Source organism: Ranitomeya imitator, chromosome 6 (assembly GCF_032444005.1).
Source record: "Ranitomeya imitator isolate aRanImi1 chromosome 6, aRanImi1.pri, whole genome shotgun sequence".
In the NCBI taxonomy this organism is placed as follows: Eukaryota; Metazoa; Chordata; class Amphibia; order Anura; family Dendrobatidae; genus Ranitomeya; species Ranitomeya imitator.
The window spans coordinates 469,403,352-469,424,731 of record NC_091287.1 but is presented as its reverse complement, the minus strand read 5'-3'; the positions used below and the strand labels follow the sequence as shown (position 1 = coordinate 469,424,731).

General features: G+C 43.6%; 1 protein-coding gene across 1 annotated transcript in view; it reads right to left on the bottom strand.

Moving 5' to 3' along the window:
* STMN2 (stathmin 2) overlaps positions 1–10,813 on the bottom strand; it is a 108,877-nt gene extending 98,064 nt beyond the window's left edge. Inside the window, exon 1 of the mRNA XM_069731513.1 lies at positions 10,545–10,813. Within this exon, the coding sequence (XP_069587614.1) occupies positions 10,545–10,563 (19 nt within the window). The 5' untranslated portion in view covers positions 10,564–10,813. The remainder of the gene's footprint in view (positions 1–10,544) is intronic.
* Positions 10,814–21,380: the final 10,567 nt, after the last annotated feature.

Genomic DNA, 21,380 nt, shown 5'->3' with positions numbered 1-21,380 from the left:
AATATTTGTTGTCCAGTTTCTCCTGAGTACGGTGATACCCCATATGTGGGGGTAAACTACTGTTTGGGCACATGCCGGGGCTTGGAATTGAAGTAGTGACGTTTTGAAATGCAGACTTTGATGGAATGCTCTGCGGGCGTCACGTTGCGTTTGCAGAGCCCCTGATGTGCCTAAACAGTAGAAACCCCCCACAAGTGACCCCATTTTGGAAACTAGACCCTGAAAGGAACTTATCTAGATGTGTGGTGAGCACTTTGAACCCCCAAGTGCTTCATAGAAGTTTATAATGCAGAGCCGTGAAAATAATAAATACGTTTTCTTTCCTCAAAAATAATTATTTAGCCCAGAATTTTTTATTTTCCCAAGGGTTACAGGAGAAATTGGACCCCAAAAGTTGTTGTCCAGTTTCTCCTGAGTACGCTGATACCCCATATGTGGGGGTAAACCACTGTTTGGGCACACGTCGGGGCTCAGAAGGGAAGTAGTGACTTTTGAAATGCAGACTTTGATGGAATGGTCTGCGGGTGTCACGTTGCGTTTGCAGAGCCCCTGGTGTGCCTAAACAGTAGAAACCCCCCACAAGTGACCCCATTTTAGAAACTAGACCCCCCAAGGAACTTATCTAGATATGTGGTGAGCACTTTGAACCCCCAAGTGCTTCACAGACGTTTACAACACAGATCCGTGAAAATAAAAAATCATTTTTCTTTCCTCAAAAATTATGTTTTAGCAAGCATTTTTTTAGATTCACAAGGGTAACAGGAGAAATTGGACCCCAGTAATTGTTGCGCAGTTTGTCCTGAGTATGCTGGTACCCCATATGTGGGGGTAAACCACTGTTTGGGCACACGTCAGGGCTCGGAAGTGAGGGAGCACCATTTGACTTTTTGAATACGAGATTGGCTGGAATCAATGGTGGCGCCATGTTGCGTTTGGAGACCCCTGATGTGCCTAAACAGTGGTAACCCCTCAATTCTAACTCCAACACTAACCCCAACACACCCCTAACCCTAATCCCAACTGTAGCCATAATCCTAATCACAACCCTAACCCCAACACACCCCTAACCACAACACTAATTCCAACCCTAACCCTAAGGCTATGTGCCCACGTTGCGGATTCGTGTGAGATATTTCCGCACCATTTTTGAAAAATCTGCGGGTAAAAGGCACTGTGTTTTACCTGCGGATTTTCCGCGGATTTCCAGTGTTTTTTGTGCGGATTTCACCTGCGGATTCCTATTGAGGAACAGGTGTAAAACGCTGCGGAATCCGCACAAAGAATTCACATGCTGCGGAAAATACAACGCAGCGTTCCCGCGCGGTATTTTCCGCATCACGGGCACAGCGGATTTGGTTTTTCATATGTTTACATGGTACTGTAAACCTGATGGAACACTGCTGCGAATCCGCAGCCAAATCCGCACCGTGTGCACATAGCCTAATTCTAAAGGTATGTGCACACGCTGCGGAAAACGCTGCGGATCCGCAGCAGTTTCCCATGAGTGTACAGTTCAATGTAAACCTATGGGAAACAAAAATCGCTGTACACATGCTGCGGAAAAACTGCACGGAAACGCAGCGGTTTACATTCCGCAGCATGTCACTTCTTTGTGCGGATTCCGCAGCGGTTTTACAACTGCTCCAATAGAAAATCGCAATTGTAAAACCGCAGTGAAATGCGCAGAAAAAAACGCGGTAAATCCGCCATAAATCCGCAGCGGTTTAGCACTGCGGATTTATCAAATCCGCAGCGGAAAAATCCGCAGAGGACCAGAATACGTGTGCACATTCCTAACCCTAACCCTACCCCTAACCCTACCCCTAACCCTAGCCCTAACCCTAACCCTACCCCTAACCCTACCCCTACCCCTAACCCTACCCCTACCCCTAACCCTAACCCTACCCCTAACCCTAACCCTAACCCTACCCCTAACCCTACCCCTAACCCTACCCCTAACCCTACCCCTAACCCTACCCCTAACCCTACCCCTAACCCTAACCCTACCCCTAACCCTACCCCTAACCCTAACCCTACCCCTAACCCTAACCCTATTCTAACATTAGTGGAAAAAAAAAAATTTCTTTATTTTTTTATTGTCCCTACCTATGGGGGTGACAAAGGGGGGGGGTCATTTATTATTTTTTTTATTTTGATCACTGAGATAGATTATATCTCAGTGATCAAAATGCACTTTGGAACGAATCTGCCGGCCGGCAGATTCGGCGGGCGCACTGCACATGCGCCCGCCATTTTGGAAGATGGCGGCGCCCGGGAGAAGACGGACGGGACCGCGGCTGGATCGGTAAGTATGATAGGGTGGGGGGGGACCACGGGGGGGGGGATCGGAGCACGGGGGGGGAATCGGAGCGCGGGAGGGGTGGAACGGAGCGCGGGGGGCGTGGAACGGAGCACGGGGGGGCTGGAATGGAGCACGGGGGGGTGGAACGGAGCACGGGGGGGGTGGATCGGAGTGCAGGGGGGGTGATTGGAGCACGGGGGGGTGATTGGAGCACGGGGGGAGCGGACACGAGCACGGGGGGGAGCGGAGCACAGGGCGGAGGGGAGCCGGAGCAGTGTACCGGCCAGATCGGGGGGGTGGGGGGGCGATCGGAGGGGTGGGGTGGGGGCACACTAGTATTTCCAGCCATGGCCGATGATATTTCAGCATCGGCCATGGCTGGATTGTAATATTTCACCCGTTATAATGGGTGAAATATTACAAATCGCTCTGATTGGCAGTTTCACTTTCAACAGCCAATCAGAGCGATCGTAGCCACGAGGGGGTGAAGCCACCCCCCCTGGGCTAAACTACCACTCCCCCTGTCCCTGCAGATCGGGTGAAATGGGAGTTAACCCTTTCACCCGATCTGCAGGGACGCGATCTTTCCATGACGCCGCATAGGCGTCATGGGTCGGATTGGCACCGACTTTCATGACGCCTACGTGGCGTCAAAGGTCGGGAAGGGGTTAAGAAACTTACATTATACACTGCAGGAGTAATTGCCTGTAATTACTTCAAGTAATTGTCTGTCAGAGTTAGCTCTCAACTTAGCAGAAACTTGACGACATTACTGCCATAAAAGCTTTGAGTAGGACAAGTATAGCGCATCCTGTAGACTGACATATAATTGCAGAGTATAGATTGTTAGGAATGATGACTGTGCTTCTGACAGCTGGATAAAATACAGTAAATTTCCTCTATTTTTTCTTATTTCATGACTGATTCAGCACAACAGAAACAACTGGAGTTTAGAACAACAGAGCAGTATTCATGTAATGCATTTGTCTATATCTGTAAAAAAAAGGATTGTCTTATGATGACCTTGTTTATATGCCTTATAAAAGCATATAGACTTCATGGAGAAGAGTTCCCCTCTGTATAAGGGCAGCTCCTGATTTGGGGTCCATGCACTATACAAGCATCCATTTACTTGAAACAATACATATGTGCTGCATTTTTATTTCTTTAGGTCTTTGATTTTTTCTTTATAGAAACCTAGTGCTAAAATGTGGGCTTTTTTGTTGTTAGGTTCTCTAACCAATAGGCTGATTACAGGGTGCCACTTTCCAGGGACAGTCAGTTATCTATAAGGAAACACATTGCCACAGTGTAAACGTGCTCTTACACATTGCACTTATGCCGTTTTATGTTCCGGCTCATTTGTTTGGTTTTGTTGTAGTTTCTTGTACTTTGTATAAACAAAGTCGTGGCTCCTCCTTTTTCAGCTAGGTATTTCATCTATATAGCTTCCCATTGGCAGGTGTCTGAACAGTTGGGCTTGGGTCCCGCTCTGCCCTTATCTATATTAAGATTGGCTGACACAAGGTAAGGTTTTAATACTAGAGATAGGTCCATCCCAATTGGGTGCATCTTGTCGCAGTAGCATGGTTTTTATGCTTTTTTGATAAAAATAGTGTTACTACGTTATTAGCATGTACTATTACTTTTTACTTATTTACTTACTATAGGGTATATGCTCATTTTGTTTTTATCTTAGGCTATAGGGGAATCTTAGCAGTAAGTATTCATTGTTTCTGCAGTGCCCCCACAGGAGAAATGAAGTATTACAGAGTTCTATTTAAATTCAACGGGCAGCCTACATAATTCATGACCATGATTCCTCTAGAAAAAGAGACACTCTTTGTAGCCACTCTTCACTCTGGCTAATTAATTGCGGTCCTTATTAAGTGACTTCCTTCCATTAATATTTACAACAACCTTATTCATTCCTGAGAAGTGTATTCAAAACGCAGTAACCAATATATAACTTGTAACATTATGGATGGCATAAGAAAACTGAAAAATATCAATATCTCTATAAGTAAGAAGAGAAAAATATATTAATCTTTGATTGCCTTAGCATTTTATCTATCATTATATGGACTTTTTATGGTTTGGGTGAGAAGCCTCTTCAGATTTGTGACTCAGAGTTCCATAATAATATGAATTCAGTAAGTGAATCTCTGGCTTCCATTCTTGCTTTTCCCTTATCTGTACCATAGTCTACATCGAATCTCTTGAGAAAGTTACTGCAGGAACCTTGATATTAATTTGACTTGTAGACCACTTGATGTTATTCCATTGTTCCTGGATCCTTCAAATAATACCTTTTCTTCAGCACGGGATGGATTTGTCAATATGATTTTTTTTCTATTAAACATGATATTTCAGAATCTGTGCAGCATCCAATAATGTAAAAATCAGTTTAAATTTGATTTACAATCTCTCCAGGATTCAGCGTCATCATCAGTAATTCCAAGTAGACCACATGAGGACTCAGCCGATGCTAACATCTGTAAATCAGGTTTCCTAAGGATGCTCCTCGGTGGCAGTGGGATGGTATTATAAGGGTCGACTGTGAAAAATATCTGATCAAGCCAGTCATCTCAGGAATTAACTATGTGATTTACACTTCTCATGTCACTTGTTTGACAAGGTTCATGGTTTCTGAATGCAAATGATCAAGTAAATATTGTGGCTGACAATCAGCAAACCTTCATAGGATAAGTGTACCTAGCTTTTGTGGATACCGTCAGGCCGATGCATAGTAGTCAGTCTAGGTCTAAAAGGGTTATATGGAAATGTTACATTATTTGATGTGTATGAATAGACTAAATGCACAGGCATAATGTGAACTTAGCCTTTTTTTTTATCTGGAATGATATCAAACAGTCGCCTTGTAAGCATGGTGAGTATGGCATGCCACTCCTCTGACATCCCCAGGTGGTTAAATGTATGAAAATGTATTTTGCATGTATTTTACGATAATGTATTGCATTTGGGAGTTATTTTTCTTTGGCTGGCTGCAGTTTCCTGTTAGTAGTGTACACAGGGTTAACTGTAAGGCCGGCCCAAGTTTGGGTGGACGATTGATTGGGGATTGTGGATTAGAGGCAGGAATAGGAAGTTCAGTTAATAACTGAGTTCTGTACACCAGAGTGTGTGTGAGGAAGAGAAGCAGTTCCTTTATTCAAACATGTAGAAAAAACATCTTCACGACTCGGGGGAACAGGGCAGTGAGAGGAGTGTGCAGGAGGAGATGACGGCCGTTTCGCGCTTGAAACAGCGCTTCCACGGGATGTGTTTTCTACATGTTTGAATAAGGAACTGCTGACCACAGGACCGGTGAGTGCTGCCGCGTTTGTTCTATGATTGTTCTATGATTCACTATGATTTGATTCCTTATTCATTGGGTTACTATTGATTAGAAAGTCTTCATTTGGCGTCTCTTTGGATACTGTAGCTGTGTGGCTTGCTTTTTTCTTTTGATTTATAAGAGAATGTTTATGATCAGCAACTTTGTGAAAGTCCCCAAGGGCCTCCAGGAACAGGAAGTGACAGTCAAGTCTGGAGAGCTGTGAGTCTGAGAAGAGACAAGTTAGCAAGGCTGCGGGCACATATAGTAAAGGAGGTAGCCACGTGGTTAAGTGGTTCCTGGAAAGTGGGCTGAAAAAGGAGAAAACAGGAAGGAGCAGCCAGAATGTCATTGCTAGCTTGGAAGTCCCTAACTCTGATAGTGAAGAGTTTCACCAAGAGTGCCACAGAAAATGTTTGTTGAAGACATGCCATAGTACTGCAACCCAAAGAAAGATGTCTGACTCTCCTGCTGTGCTCTGCTGGCAAATAAAATGGACAGTGAAGCTGAACTTGTTTTTATACATTGTTGTGGTTTCCAATTCGTGGGATCGCAGGGAATCACAGCCTCACTAAATGTGGCCGGCCAGAGAAGTTGGGAAGAGTCAATGGTAAAAACAGCAAGATGCAGGAGGTGTAATAATAATAATAATATTAGAAAACACCTCCAATTACAAATCTAGTATCTGATAACCTAGTTAGCTTACCCCATGTGCAGGGCATTGCACTAGCATAGTTATCCATGGTTACGACCACTAGCATCTAACGACCCCATTATATGAGTGGTCGTAATCTTGGATAACTAATCTACTGCAATGCCCTGCACATGGTGTAAGTGACATAGGTTATCAGGAAACTATACTACATTTCAAATTGGAGGCATTTGCTATTATTATTATTACACCTACTACATATTGGGATAGAACATTGGAGATGGGAATACCCCTCTAATGTAATAAGAGTGCAGACCTTGTTCTATATTTTCTGCATTACAAATATATATAAAATTAGTTTTAATAGTGTCCCTTATAGTCTAAAAGCATAAATTTAATTTCTATACTCGACATGCAGTTTAAAAAAACAAACCTGCAGGTATTATGGGGTCCAATAAAGAGGTTTTCTGGTTTCAGAAAAACCTCGGCCCCCTTGTTTTAAAAATGAAAAAAAACTTTTCTTTACTCCCCCTCCACAGGTCCACTGCTGAGTCTCTGCTGCTGCTCCCGATGTTTGTTACTGTCTGCAGCGCTGATGTCACATGTTAACTAACCAATCAGGGAGCTGCGCGGCTCATGACATACACTCAGGCAGAGCTGCTGAGCTCACTGATTGGCCGCAGTGCTATAGACATGATGTCAGCGCTGTAGACAATAACACACTGGGAACAGCAGCAGTGGACCTGGGAAGGGTGAGTTATGCTTTTTTTAAAATAAACAATAGTCAAAAGAAAGGGTGCAGGAAACAGTGGCTTAGTAAAAATATAACCCAACCTCTTTCCCTAGGTGGAGTGCAGGCTGCTCGTACTCACAGGACCACTAACAACCAGCACCCATTTTGATTTTTGTCTTTGACCCCTTTTGTGCCATCAGCAAAATGAGTTTTATGACAAGTTCCTTGAAAAAAACATTCCGAGTCTAATGATTAGAAGTCATCACCAGAACAATGCAGCATTGGGGGCAGTGCAGGTGATGAGACTGACAGCAGCTACGCCTCCATAACCACCGTCCATTTCACCTGCTTCATCCGTCCTTGACAATCAGTGACACGAGGCTCAGATTCCCTGCAGCACGTGCCCACCCTTGTGCTAGCTGGTGATTAATCGTTTGACTATGCTGCTAATTATGGGAAACCTTCCCCGCTGCTCTGTCGATGTGTAGCCCTCATTATCCGGCCTAATAAATCCGGGTGTCTACGGGATCAGATCTCGTAACCTGATCCGGGCACCACTCCCCCAGGGACCCGTCGGTCGCCAGACATTAGGGATCTTTTTATTTTCAGCTCTGAGTCATCTGGGACAATGTTGGCTCCTTGTGATGTCGCCTTTATCGGTCCCAGCGGTGCTACACAACATTGCCAAGTCGTTCCCAGGAAGATGTGATCGTAGGGAACAACTGGAAGAAAAAAGATGTCTTCATGCAGTTTATTATAGGAGCGACGCCTATGGAGACTGTCATCGGTGCTCATCAAGAACACTATCGCTTGCGCCTTACAAGTTTTCGACATATGGCTTCTGATAAAAAAGAGGTGTAACTAGAAGCTCCTGGGCCTCAATGTAAAATCTATAACATCCTCCTTATTTGTCATTCATCATTTATAGTACTGGTCCCTACCTATGGGAAAGAGGGAAACGACCAGAGTGTAAGGACATTTATTCATTTTTCAAATACCAGTACAATACAATATATTGATAATATTTATGTTACCAATATACAGGGTGTCCCTAAAGTCTGGACACAGGCATTCTCATTAACTATCATTTTAATTATTTTAATTAACTATAATACAAATTTGCAAATGATGGAAATCATATTAATATTCCAATTAAATTAAATATTGTTAATAAATTTCATTTCTTGAAAATATGTATTTTTACCTATGTGTCCAGACTTTAAGGGACACCCTGTATAACAATAATATATAATAATATTATAATATTTAAATAGCCCCTATAGTCTTGGCCTCACCTCACCAATTCTTAGTGTCTTTCATGCACAATGATTCTACCCAGAGAATAAAGTCCTACAAGATTGGCAAAAAACAGAACTACAGAAATCTAATATGTTCAGTGAACATAGATAGGGGGGTGTAATGAGAATCTGGTATTTTCTTTTTATTCTAAGGTTTCATGCTTTCATATTTTGGAAAAAAGTCAAAAGATTTAAAAAAAATATATAAAATCAGGCAAAAACTTTCTAATTCATGTAAAAGATATAATACAGGGAAAAAAAAATAAAATAAAAAAGATAATGGCATTTTGCATTTTTTCTCCCACACAGCAGGGGGCAGCAGTTCCTCCCTTGTCACGCTGATAATGATCACACGGGATCACTCCCAAGAGGAAGAGGGAGAAGCCTATTGTTTCTTCTTAGTTTTGGGAAAATCAATGAAATTGCATTTTGTTAGATCTGCTGTTTTCCGTAGCATTACGGTGATAATGGCTCAGTCATTGTTCTGTTTTAAGGGACGGTACAACGAGATCACATTTTCTATCGTGTTTTGTATAAGGTCTTTAGACACTTTGGAACTTATTGGCTAATTAAACAATTAAGTAAGTAAATGATTCAATCATATCAGTTTTGTCAGTGATAGACAACATTGATCTTAGTTACGATTTAAGATCCGCCATACAAGATCCAATTAGACGACATACTTATGGAACCGAACCATTAAGCCTGATGGATAATTTTAATGATGTGAGACGTCTTCTTGATGCCCAGAGACACATGATAGACCAGATGTGAACCCGTATATCACCCAATAACAGCCGGACACATCCACAGAATCCATAAACCAATGGCCTCCCGCAAGTGACCAAAAATCATCAATACTGAGTACTGTATTGCTGCAATGGGGAGGGGTGGCATGTTTAGTACCGCAGGGCTGGCCAAACTCCCATACATCCAGGTTGAACACATTTACATAGAAAGCTGCCATTATTGCCTTACCCCTCCCTTCGAAATCTCTATGGGGGTGCTAGAGAGTCAAAATGACTCGCTAATTGCCACGAATGGCCATTCCTGACCACCCACTAGAATTACAGCAGACAATTCTGCCAGTGACCTTTGGGAAAATTAAATATTGTAACTTTAGTAAACCTATCTGGGTTCAGACTGATATCATTTATAACATGAATAATATAATAAAAAAAAAATATATAAAAAAAATGCATTAATATTTGCAGCATAACATGGATTCAGCATAAGAAGAATGAAGAATAAAAGTCTTTATTCTTTTTGCCAAAATGACCGAGCGATGTCAGCTATTAATCTGGACATAGTAGTAAAAAGCAAAATAAATGAGAGCGATGCTGAAAACGGACATGGAATAGGTTACGTAGAATTGGAAAATGTTGATTTTAGTTCAGTAACACACGAATCGTCTGCTACGTATATCCCATGTCTTTTACAATAGCAAGAGGGCAGCAGAAACACATCGAGCTATCGCTGAGTGCCTCCTCATCGAGCAGCCTGCGAACAAGAAAGGAGAGAGATATGGGTGGGGTCTGTCTGCATTGTGCAGTATAGAAGTGCAGGCGCCTTATATCCTTTGTATATCACTGTCTCACCCTACTGACTCATGCCAGGACCAGTGCCATAGCAAGGGGCACATATCAGGGTGCCAGCAGTACAGCAGAGGAAAGCAGAGTCCAAAATAAGAGATCTCTATCATCACCTCTCATCTATATAGGAGCTGATGTACTGGGCGTGTCTGGGTGCCAGAGATGAAAAATATCATTCTTTTATTCTAGAAGTACGGTCCTTAAGCCAGAAATTTACGGCTGCAGAATAGATTTTCAATACATCTGCATTGGTAAAATGACATTCAATTATTATTATTTTACAATTATGGCACAGCACGGCAACAACGATATCTTACTGTCTATCTATTGCACATATATACATACATACATATATATAGATACCGTATATACATATATGCATATATATTATGTGTTGGACCATAAATTGCATACACCTTGCAATATTCATTATAATAATATATACCAATATGAAACGCAGTGAGAATACAATGGGCTGACGTCCTTATGTATTACATATATATATGGGTACAATATATATACATATGTGGGGTTCAATAAATTGCATACATCTCGCATTTATCCCTGCATGTAGCTCAGCACATGACGCAGTGATAGCACAGGACACATACAATGGGCTGATGTCCTTACCTATTGCTGTTTTGGCCATGATGATGTATAGAGATACTCAGAGGTTGTGATTGCCAGAGATCCAGCTACAGCAGCGGAGAGAGAGAAAAGACTGAATAAGGCACTGAGTCAGCACTGTGGGGCTGTGCAGATGAAGAAAGAGCAAGAGGCAGGAGCCCATGAATAATTAGCAGTGCTGGGCTGCAGCAGATTGGCTCCACTGCTCCCCTCATATGACTCATTTGAAGCTTCAATCTCTGAGCATGAAATATTGATCTGCCAAAAGGACCGAGGGATAAAATACAATGATGCAGCTTGACTTGAGGATTTTAGAAACACCCCCCTTTTATTTTTAATAGTACATTCCATATAAATGAATTACATCAAAACTGAAATGAAAAAAAAAAATCAGTCTACATTATGTGCAGCTCATCATAATATTGGGGCTGAGATGTTTGGATCAGAAAAAAAATTGCATTTTATTGCATGAAATAAGTGCAATATACAAAGCAAAACTTAATATTTGGTACAGAAATATTGTAATTTGCAATTACAGAGTTCAGATGTTTCCTGTAGTTCTTGACCAAGTTTGCACACACAGCAGCAGGGATTTTGGCCCACTCGTCTCTGCGGATCCTCTCCAGATGTTTCATGTTTTGGGGCTGTCGCTGGGCAACATTGAATTTCAGCTCCTGCCAAAAATTTTCTATTGGGTTTAGGTCCAGAGACTGGCTAGGCCAATCCAGGACCTTGAAATGCTTCTTACAGAGCCACTCCTTAGTTGCCCTGGCTGTGTGTTTTGGGTCATCGTCATGATGAAAGACCCAGCCACAACCCATCTTCAATGCTCTTAATGAGGGAAGGAGGTTGTTGGACAAAATCTCACGATACATGACCCCATCCACTCTTCCTTTAATATGGTGCAATCATCCTGTCCCCTTTGCAGAAAAGCACTCCCAAAGTATGATATTTCTCTACCATGCTTCACGGTTGTGACGGTGTTCTTTGGGGTGTACTCATCCTTCTTCTTACTCCAAACACGGCCAGTGGAGTTCACACCAAAAAGTTCTATTCTGGTCTCATCTGACCACATGACCTTCTCTCATGCCTTCTCTGGATCATCCAGATGGTCATTGGCGAACTTCAAATGGGCCTGTACATGTGCTGATGTAAGTAGGGGGACCATGTGTGCCCTGCAGGATTTTATTGCATGAAGGCATAGTGTGTTACTAATGTTAATGTTTGAGACTGTGGTCCCAGATTTCTTCAGGTCATTGACCAGGTCTTCCCATGTAGTTCTTAGCTGATTCTTAACCTTTCTCAGAATCATTCTTACCCCACAAGGTGAGATCTTGGATGGAGCCCCAGACCAAAGAAGATTGACAGTCATCTTTTGTTTCTTCCATTTTTTAGTTGTTGCCTTCTCACCATGCTGCTTCCCTATTTCCCTGTAGCCCACCCCAGCCTTGTGCAGGTCTACAATTTTGTCCCTGGAATCCTTAGACAGTTCTTTGGTCTTAGCCATGGTGGAGAGGTTGGCGTGTGATTGAGTGTGTGGACAGGTGTCTTTTATACAGGTAACGAGTTCAAACAGGTGCAGTTAATACAGATTATGAGTGCAGAGTAGGAGGACTTCTATATATATAATTGTCTAAGGGGTATTTCCGTCTGTCCTTCTGTCTGTCTGTCTGCAACTTCCGTAACGGAAATCCCGCATCGCTGATTGGTCTCACCAGCTGCCTTTCATGGCTGCTGTGACCAATCAGCGACGGCCACAGTCCGATTAGTCCCTCCCTACTCCCCCCGCAGTCAGTGCCCGGCGCCTGCATACTCCCCTCCAGTCACCGCTCACACAGGGTTAATGCCAGCGGTAACAGACAACGTTATGCCCTGGGTAACGCACTTCGTTAACGCTGCTATTAACCCTGTGTGTCCCCAACTTTTTACTATTGATGCTGCCTATGCAGCATCAATAGTAAATAGATGTAGTGTTACAAATAATAATAATAATAAAACAACCTGCTATTCTCACCTTCCGTAGTCCACCGAGCTGCGCGTGCCTGCCGCCAGCTTCCGTTCCCAGAGATACATTGCGAAATTACCCAGAAGACTTAGCGGTCTTGCGAGACCGCTAAGTCATCTGGGTAATTTTGCAGTGCATCCTGGGAACGGAAGATGGCGGCAGCCGGCTCGCATCGCCAGAGCGTCGCTGGATCCCGGCGGGTGAGTATATAACTATTTTTTATTTTAATTATTTTTTTTAACAAGGATATGGTGCCCACAATGCTATATACTATGTGGGCTGTGTTTTATACCGAGTGGCTGCTATATACTATGTGGCCAGTGTTAGAAACTATGTGGGCTGTGTTATGTACTGCGTGGGCTGTGCTATATAATACGTGGCCAGTGTTATATACTGCGTGGCCTGTGTTATATACTACGTCACCTGTGTTATATACTGCGTGGCTGCTATATACTGCGTGGGCTGTGTTATATACAGTAGTACGTGGGCTGTGTTATATACTGTTTTGGCTGTGTTATATACTGCGTTGCCACTGTTATATATTGCGTGGCCTGTATTAACGCATCAGCTATTCTACAATATGTATGTATGTATGTATATAGCAGCCACATAGTATATAGCAAAGACCACGTAGTATTTGCTATATACTACATGGCTCCTATATACTACGTGGCCTGTGCTATATACTATGTGGCTGCTATATACATACATACATATTGTAGAATACCCGATGCGTTAGAATCGGGCCACCATCTAGTCTTACATAAAAGCTAACAGGTCTGTGAGAGCCAGAATTCTTGCTGGTTGGTAGGTGATCAAATACTTACTCCATGCAATAAAGTGCAATTTAATTACATAAAAATCATACAATGTGATTTTCTGGTTTTTATTTTTAGATTCTGGCTCTCTCAGTTGAAGTGTACCTATGATAAAAAGTATTATTTGGAGCAGATTTCACATTTCTATTGTCTTTTCTTGCTTTCCAGTGACTGGTCAAAAGTGCACCATGACTTTACGGACACACTGTATATATAATATGTCTGTTCATCTATTTCAAGCTGTATAATATACATATATTTATCTACCATATATATTCAAGTATAAGCTGAGATTTTCAGCCCATTTTTGGGGGCTGAAAGTCCCCCTCTCGGCTTATACTCAAGTCATACCCAGGGGTCGGCAGGGGAGGGGGTGCGAGGGCTGTCTAATTATACTCACCTGCTCCTGGTGAGGTCCCTGCAGGTCCATGGCTCCCCGGCGCCCCAGCTTCTTCCTGTACTGAGTGGTCACATGGTACCGCTCATTACAGTAATGAATATGCGGCTCCACCTCCCATGGGGGTGGAGCCGCATATTCATTACTGTAATGAGCGGTAACGGTGACCTCTCAGTACAGGAAGAAGCTGCGGTGTCGGGAAGCAGGGACTGCACCGCGCCAGGAGCAGGTGAGTATAATGGGGAGAGGAGCGCAGCGCTGCGTGATATTCACCTGCTCCTCGTTCTGGTGCCGCTCCATCTTCAGCGTCTTCTGCAGTGAGACTCAGGTCAGAGGGCACGATGACGTGGTTAGTGCGCACCCTCTGCCTGAACGTCAGTGCAGAAGACGCTGAAGATGGAGCGGCGCCGGAACGAGGAGCAGGTGAATATTGCAAGTGCCGGGGGCCTGAGTGACGGAGAGGTGAGTATGTGATTTTTTTTTTATCGCAGCAACAGCAAATGGGGCAAGTGTCTGTATGGAGCATCTATGGGGCCATAACGTTTGTGCAGCACTATATGGGGCAAGTGTCTGTATGGGGCCATAATCAACGTTTGTGCAGCACTATATGGGCCAAGTGTCTGTATGGGGCCATAATCAACATTTGTGCAGCACTATATGGGGCAAGTGTCTGTATGGGGCCATAATCAACGTTTGTACAGCACTATATGGGGCTAATGTCTGTATGGAGTATCATATGGGGCCATAACGTTTGTGGAGCACTATATGGGGCAAATATCTTTATGGAGCATCTCATGGGGCCATAATCAACATTTGTGCAGCATTATATTGGGCAAATGTGTCTATGGAGCATCTTATAGGGCCATTATTATCCTTTATGCTGGATTATATGGGGCATATTTTAATATGGAGCATCTTATGGGGCCATCATAAACTTTATGGAGCATTATACGGGGCTCCTGATTCAATATTGATATTTAAAAACTGATGTCTCAATTAATTTTACTTTTATTGGTATCTATTTTTACTTTTGACATTTACGGGTAGCTGCTGCCTTTCCCACCCTAGGCTTATACTCAAGTCATTAAGTTTTCCCAGTTTTTTGTGGCAAAATTAGGGGGGGTCGGCTTATACTCGGGTCGGCTTATACTCGAGTATATACGGTGTATATATATATATATATATATATATATATATATATATACATATGTATGTGGACATCTAGTTCACAGTGATAAAGTTTGTCCTTGATTTGTGTTGTGTTCCATTCTTTCCAATCCTCTCAGCAGTGCAGATATCTTCTCCATCCTCCATGTGAGAGGTGGCCTTAGGATCAGTGCTGATCTGTCCTTGGTGCTGAAAGGCTCATAGAGCTGTGCTCCCTCCAAGGCCACCAGTGAATGTGCATCCTCAATGTAAGCTGCACAGAGCCGCTCTGTAACACTGAGATTTGATACATATCAGTATAGGACTTTATTGTCCAGCTTCTCTGTGCTTAGATGCTCCTATATCCTATTAATGCAGGCACACTAATGAGAGCCTGAACATTGCTCCTAGCAGGCAGCAGAGGAGCCTTTTATTTCCACCTTTCACTTTGCAGCCCTTCTGCCACTCCGCATTTCCAGCAGGAGACCAATTTACAGTGCATTTGGCAATGCCCAGTAGCTGGTGTGGAAAGGCGTGATTAACCCTTCCGGCACTTTGTGGAGCGTCTCAGGAGGGAAGGCAGTAATTAAACTGAAAAAGCCAAGTCTTGTAAAGATAATAGGCGCAGGCTTTGGAAAGACAAAAGACGCCGTCCTTTCCCTGGAACGTGTAGATTTGTGTGGCTGTCATCCCTCTGATGGCTGCCAGCTTTGGGCTGCTGACCACGCCCGTGCACATGCTCAGTTTTCAGGCAGTAAATTATATTGTTGGTTTGCACATTGATAATAACATAAGCTGGATATATTGGGGATGATGGATGCTTTGTGTCCATGTGTAAGGACGATTACTGGTAAACAGCCGAAAAGCCTAATCGTAATATGATTGAGGACTGTCAATGGCTGGAAACAGCGTAAGACGGGTGTAATTCTGGTGATGCAATGTGAAAATTGAAACTGTATTTGCTCTTTTGATTTGTTTAAATTGTAACTGTTGATCTCAATCTTTCCTTATACTCAAAACACTGCACCCCCAGAATAAGAAGTCTACTACCACATTTTCCCAATAATGCTTTGTAACGCTGTAATGTATGTTCTATCACTGTACGGATCAGCTGCAGTATAATGCACATTATTGGATCCAGACTTTATTTCAGGATGTATGGTTTCTATAATGGCTTTTTACAGCTAATTGCATTATCAGTTTTCTTCCTCTGCTCCTAGAAGATTATGGGTAGGAAGCAATTTGTCACATGCCCTTATGGCTTCTTACAACACCCCCAGCACACACTGATGCATTTACTTATTTATATTGATTTATGGAGATTATAGGGAATGTTGTTGCCTCAAAGCGAACTAGGAAATAGAGAAATAAAGGGATTCTCAATGCAGGGCTAAATGACTCAGGTAGGGGCCCTTTAAATAGATCAATTACAGGTTCATCATTAAGTATAACCATTAAAAACTATAACAAACCCATATGCCTTGCATGAGATTGACACAAGATGATCTTGCTAATTTTTACTAAGAAAAAAAATAATGTGTATATATATATATATATATATATATACTATATATATATATATATATATATATATATATATATATATATATATAATGCAGTGGTAAAGAGGCACTGACCCAGGTTAGTCAAACTTAAAAAGTCTTTATTATGGCATCTTACAACAAAAATGCAATTGTTTCCTCCGGATTGTAGCTGGATTGTCCATCAAGGTCTGTAATACTCTGTTGCTGTGGGCGACTGCACCACTGCACCCTTCATGTGTGTGATTTTCTTCCTGGCTCTGGCCTGTCTTCAGACTCACACAGACCTGTCCTGCACAGAGCTTCCTACTCCTGATAGCAAAACACAAACCCAACCAAACCTCAACTCAAAGTTTAAGTGTGAATCCTGGACATGGGCCACTTGTAAAACCCGGAGTGGAGGGAATGATTCGCCACACTACCAAACCTAGGAGATAGCAAAAATAAGCGGAACTAAAACTTAACTTTTACTTAATTATTTTTAAATAATTATCCACACAAAAATAGAGCAATCAGTGGTACAAGTCCGATAAAATCACATATAAACATATACATAGCCCATCTCCCTGTCTGGGAAGACAAAGGTTATGACAATGGTCATACAATATAGAGGGCTAATATGTCAATTTCTTGAAACTTGGAAGTGGTATGCGAGTCAAAATTGTGGCTCAAAAAACTAGATATGAACATTAAGAAATGGTAGAAAAAGGAACAATCTCACCAATTTTGTGCTTTCTGAGATTCTCCTCTCTGCTTTCCTCTGCCACTTCTGAAGAAGATCCTGGTATTTTCCCTGTCAGTCTCTGTTTACAGGCTCGCCCTGAGACTCCTGCCCTTACAGCCCTCAGCTAACCCGTTTCATGCTAGCTAGCCCTGGACTGACCCTGTGTGCCTCCCGAGGTGTTTCCTCAAAGAGTTGATTCATCAGGGGAATGGTACATATATTTTCTCTGTCAAGAGTAATGGGCATCACTGTTATGAAAGGCAATTCAGTATCACAATGGACATGGAGGTCAGAGCACATACAGTGATCTGACAATAACCCAAAATAATAGAACGAGCTCTGAGACGTGGGAACTCTGCAGACCGCAATCCCTGATCCTCTCCAAACACAACTAGAGGCAGCCGTGGATTGCGCCTAAAGCTCCCTATGCAACTCAGCACAGCCTGAGAAACTAACTAGCCTGAAGATAGAAAAAATAAGCCTACCTTGCCTCAGAGAAATACCCCAAAGGAAAAGGCAGCCCCCCACATATAATGACTGTGAGCAAGATGAAAAGACAAACGTAGGGATGAAATAGATTCAGCAAAGTGAGGCATGATATTCTAGACAGAACGAGGATAGGAAAGATAACTTTGCGGTCTACACAAAACCCTAAAGAAAACCACGCAAAGGGGCAAAAAGACCCTCCGTACCGAACTAACGGCACGGAGGTACACCCTTTGCGTCCCAGAGCTTCCAGCAAAACAAATAGACAAGCTGGACAGAAAAAATAGCAACAAATAGCAAAGAAGCACTTAGCTATGCAGAGCAGCAGGCCACAGGAATGATCCAGAGAAACACAAGTCCAACACTGGAACATTGTCAGGAAGCATGAATCAAAGCATTAGGTGGGGTTAAGTAGAGAAGCACCTAACGACCTCACCATATCACCTGAGGAAGGAAACTCAGAAGCAGCAGTACCAGTTTCCTCCACAAACGGAAGCTCCCAGAGAGAATCAGCCGAAGTACCACTTGTGACCACAGGAGGGAGCTCTGCCACAGAATTCACAACAGTACCCCCCCTTGAGGAGGGGTCACCGAACCCTCACCAGAGCCCCCAGGCCGACCAGGATGAGCCACATGAAAGGCACGAACAAGATCGGGAGCATGGACATCAGAGGCAAAAACCCAGGAATTATCCTCCTGAGCATAACCCTTCCATTTAACCAGATACTGGAGTTTCCGTCTTGAAACACGAGAATCCAAAATCTTCTCCACAATATACTCCAATTCCCCCTCCACCAAAACCGGGGCAGGAGGGTCAACAGATGGAACCATAGGTGCCACGTATCTCCGCAACAATGACCTATGGAAGACGTTATGTATGAAAAAAGAATCTGGGAGGGTCAGACGAAAAGACACAGGATTAATAACCTCAGAGATCCTATAAGGACCAATGAAACGAGGTTTAAACTTCGGAGAGGAAACCTTCATAGGAATATGATGAGAAGATAACCAAACCAGATCCCCAACACGAAGTCGGGGACCCACACGGCGTCTGCGATTAGCGAAACGTTGAGCCTTCTCCTGGGACAAGGTCAAATTGTCCACTACATGAGTCCAAATCTGCTGCAACCTGTCCACCACAGTATCCACACCAGGACAGTCCGAAGACTCAACCTGTCCTGAAGAGAAACGAGGATGGAACCCAGAATTGCAGAAAAATGGCGAAACCAAGGTAGCCGAGCTGGCCCGGTTATTAAGGGCGAACTCAGCCAAAGGCAAAAAGGACACCCAGTCATCCTGATCGGCAGAAACAAAGCATCTCAGATAGGTTTCCAAGGTCTGAGTGGTTCGTTCGGTCTGGCCATTAGTCTGAGGATGAAAAGCCGAGGAAAAATACAAGTCAATGCCCATCCTACCACAAAAGGCTCGCCAAAACCTCGAAACAAACTGGGAACCTCTGTCAGAAACGATATTCTCTGGAATGCCATGCAAACGAACCACATGCTGGAAGAACAATGGCACCAAATCAGAGGAGGAAGGCAACTTGGACAAGGGTACCAGATGGACCATCTTAGAAAAGCGATCACAGACCACCCAAATGACTGACATCTTTTGAGAGACGGGAAGATCTGAAATAAAATCCATAGAGATATGTGTCCAAGGTCTCTTCAGGACCGGCAAGGGCGAAAGCAACCCACTGGCACGAGAACAGCAGGGCTTAGCCCGAGCACAAATCCCACAGGACTGCACAAAAGAACGCACATCCCGCGACAGAGATGGCCACCAAAAGGATCTAGCCACTAACTCTCTGGTACCAAAGATTCCAGGATGACCAGCCAACACCGAACAATGAACCTCAGAGATCACTTTATTTGTCCACCTATCCGGGACAAACAGTTTCTCCGCTGGACAACGATCAGGTTTATTAGCCTGAAATTTTTGCAGCACCAGCCGCAAATCAGGGGAGATGGCAGACACAATTACTCCTTCCTTGAGGATACCCGCCGGCTCAGATAAACCCGGAGAGTCGGGCACAAAACTCCTAGACAGAGCATCCGCCTTAACATTTTTAGAGCCCGGAAGGTACGAAATCACAAAGTCAAAACGGGCAAAAAACAGCGACCAACAAGCCTGTCTAGGATTCAAACGCTTAGCAGACTCGAGATAAGTCAGGTTCTTATGATCAGTCAATACCACCACGCGATGCTTAGCTCCTTCAAGCCAATGACGCCACTCCTCGAATGCCCACTTCATGGCCAGCAACTCTCGGTTGCCCACATCATAATTCCGCTCAGCAGGCGAAAACTTCCTGGAAAAAAAAGCGCATGGTTTCATCACTGAACAATCAGAACCTCTCTGCGACAAAACAGCCCCTGCTCCAATCTCAGAAGCATCAACCTCGACCTGGAACGGAAGAGAAACATCAGGTTGACACAACACAGGGGCAGAAGAAAAACGACGCTTCAACTCTTGAAAAGCTTCCACAGCAGCAGAAGACCAATTGACCAAATCAGCACCCTTCTTGGTCAAATCGGTCAATGGTTTGGCAATACTAGAAAAATTGCAGATGAAGCGACGATAAAAATTAGCAAAGCCCAGGAACTTTTGCAGACTTTTCAGAGATGTCGGCTGAGTCCAGTCATGGATGGCATGGACCTTAACAGGATCCATCTCGATAGTAGAAGGGGAAAAGATGAACCCCAAAAATGAAACCTTCTGCACACCAAAGAGACACTTTGATCCCTTCACAAACAAAGAATTAGCACGCAGGACCTGAAAAACCGTTCTGACCTGTTTCACATGAGACTCCCAATCATCCGAGAAGATCAAAATGTCATCCAAGTACACAATCAGGAATTTATCCAGGTACTCTCGGAAGATGTCATGCATAAAGGACTGAAACACTGATGGAGCATTGGCAAGTCCGAATGGCATCACTAGATACTCAAAATGACCCTCAGGCGTATTAAATGCAGTTTTCCATTCATCGCCTCGCCTGATTCGCACCAGATTATACGCACCACGAAGATCAATCTTGGTGAACCAACTAGCCCCCTTAATCCGAGCAAACAAATCAGATAACAAAGGCAAGGGGTACTGAAATTTAACAGTGATCTTATTAAGAAGGCGATAATCTATACAAGGTCTCAGCGAACCATCCTTTTTGGCTACAAAAAAAACCCTGCTCCTAATGGCGACGATGACGGGCGAATATGCCCCTTCTCCAGGGATTCCTTCACATAACTGCGCATAGCGGTGTGCTCAGGCACGGATAAATTAAACAGTCGACCTTTTGGGAATTTACCACCAGGAATCAAATTGATAGCACAATCACAATCCCCATGCGGAGGTAGGGCATCGGACTTGGGCTCATCAAATACATCCCGGTAATCAGACAAGAACTCTGGAACCTCAGAAGGGGTGGATGACGAAATTGACAAAAATGGAACATCACCATGTACCCCCTGACAACCCCAGCTGGACACCGACATGGATTTCCAATCCAATACTGGATTATGGGCTTGTAGCCATGGCAACCCCAACACGACCACATCATGCAGATTATGCAACACCAGAAAGCGAATATCCTCCTGATGTGCAGGAGCCATGCACATGGTCAGCTGGGTCCAGTATTGAGGCTTATTCTTGGCCAAAGGCGTAGCATCAATACCTCTCAATGGAATAGGACACTGCAAGGGCTCCAAGAAAAACCCACAACGCTT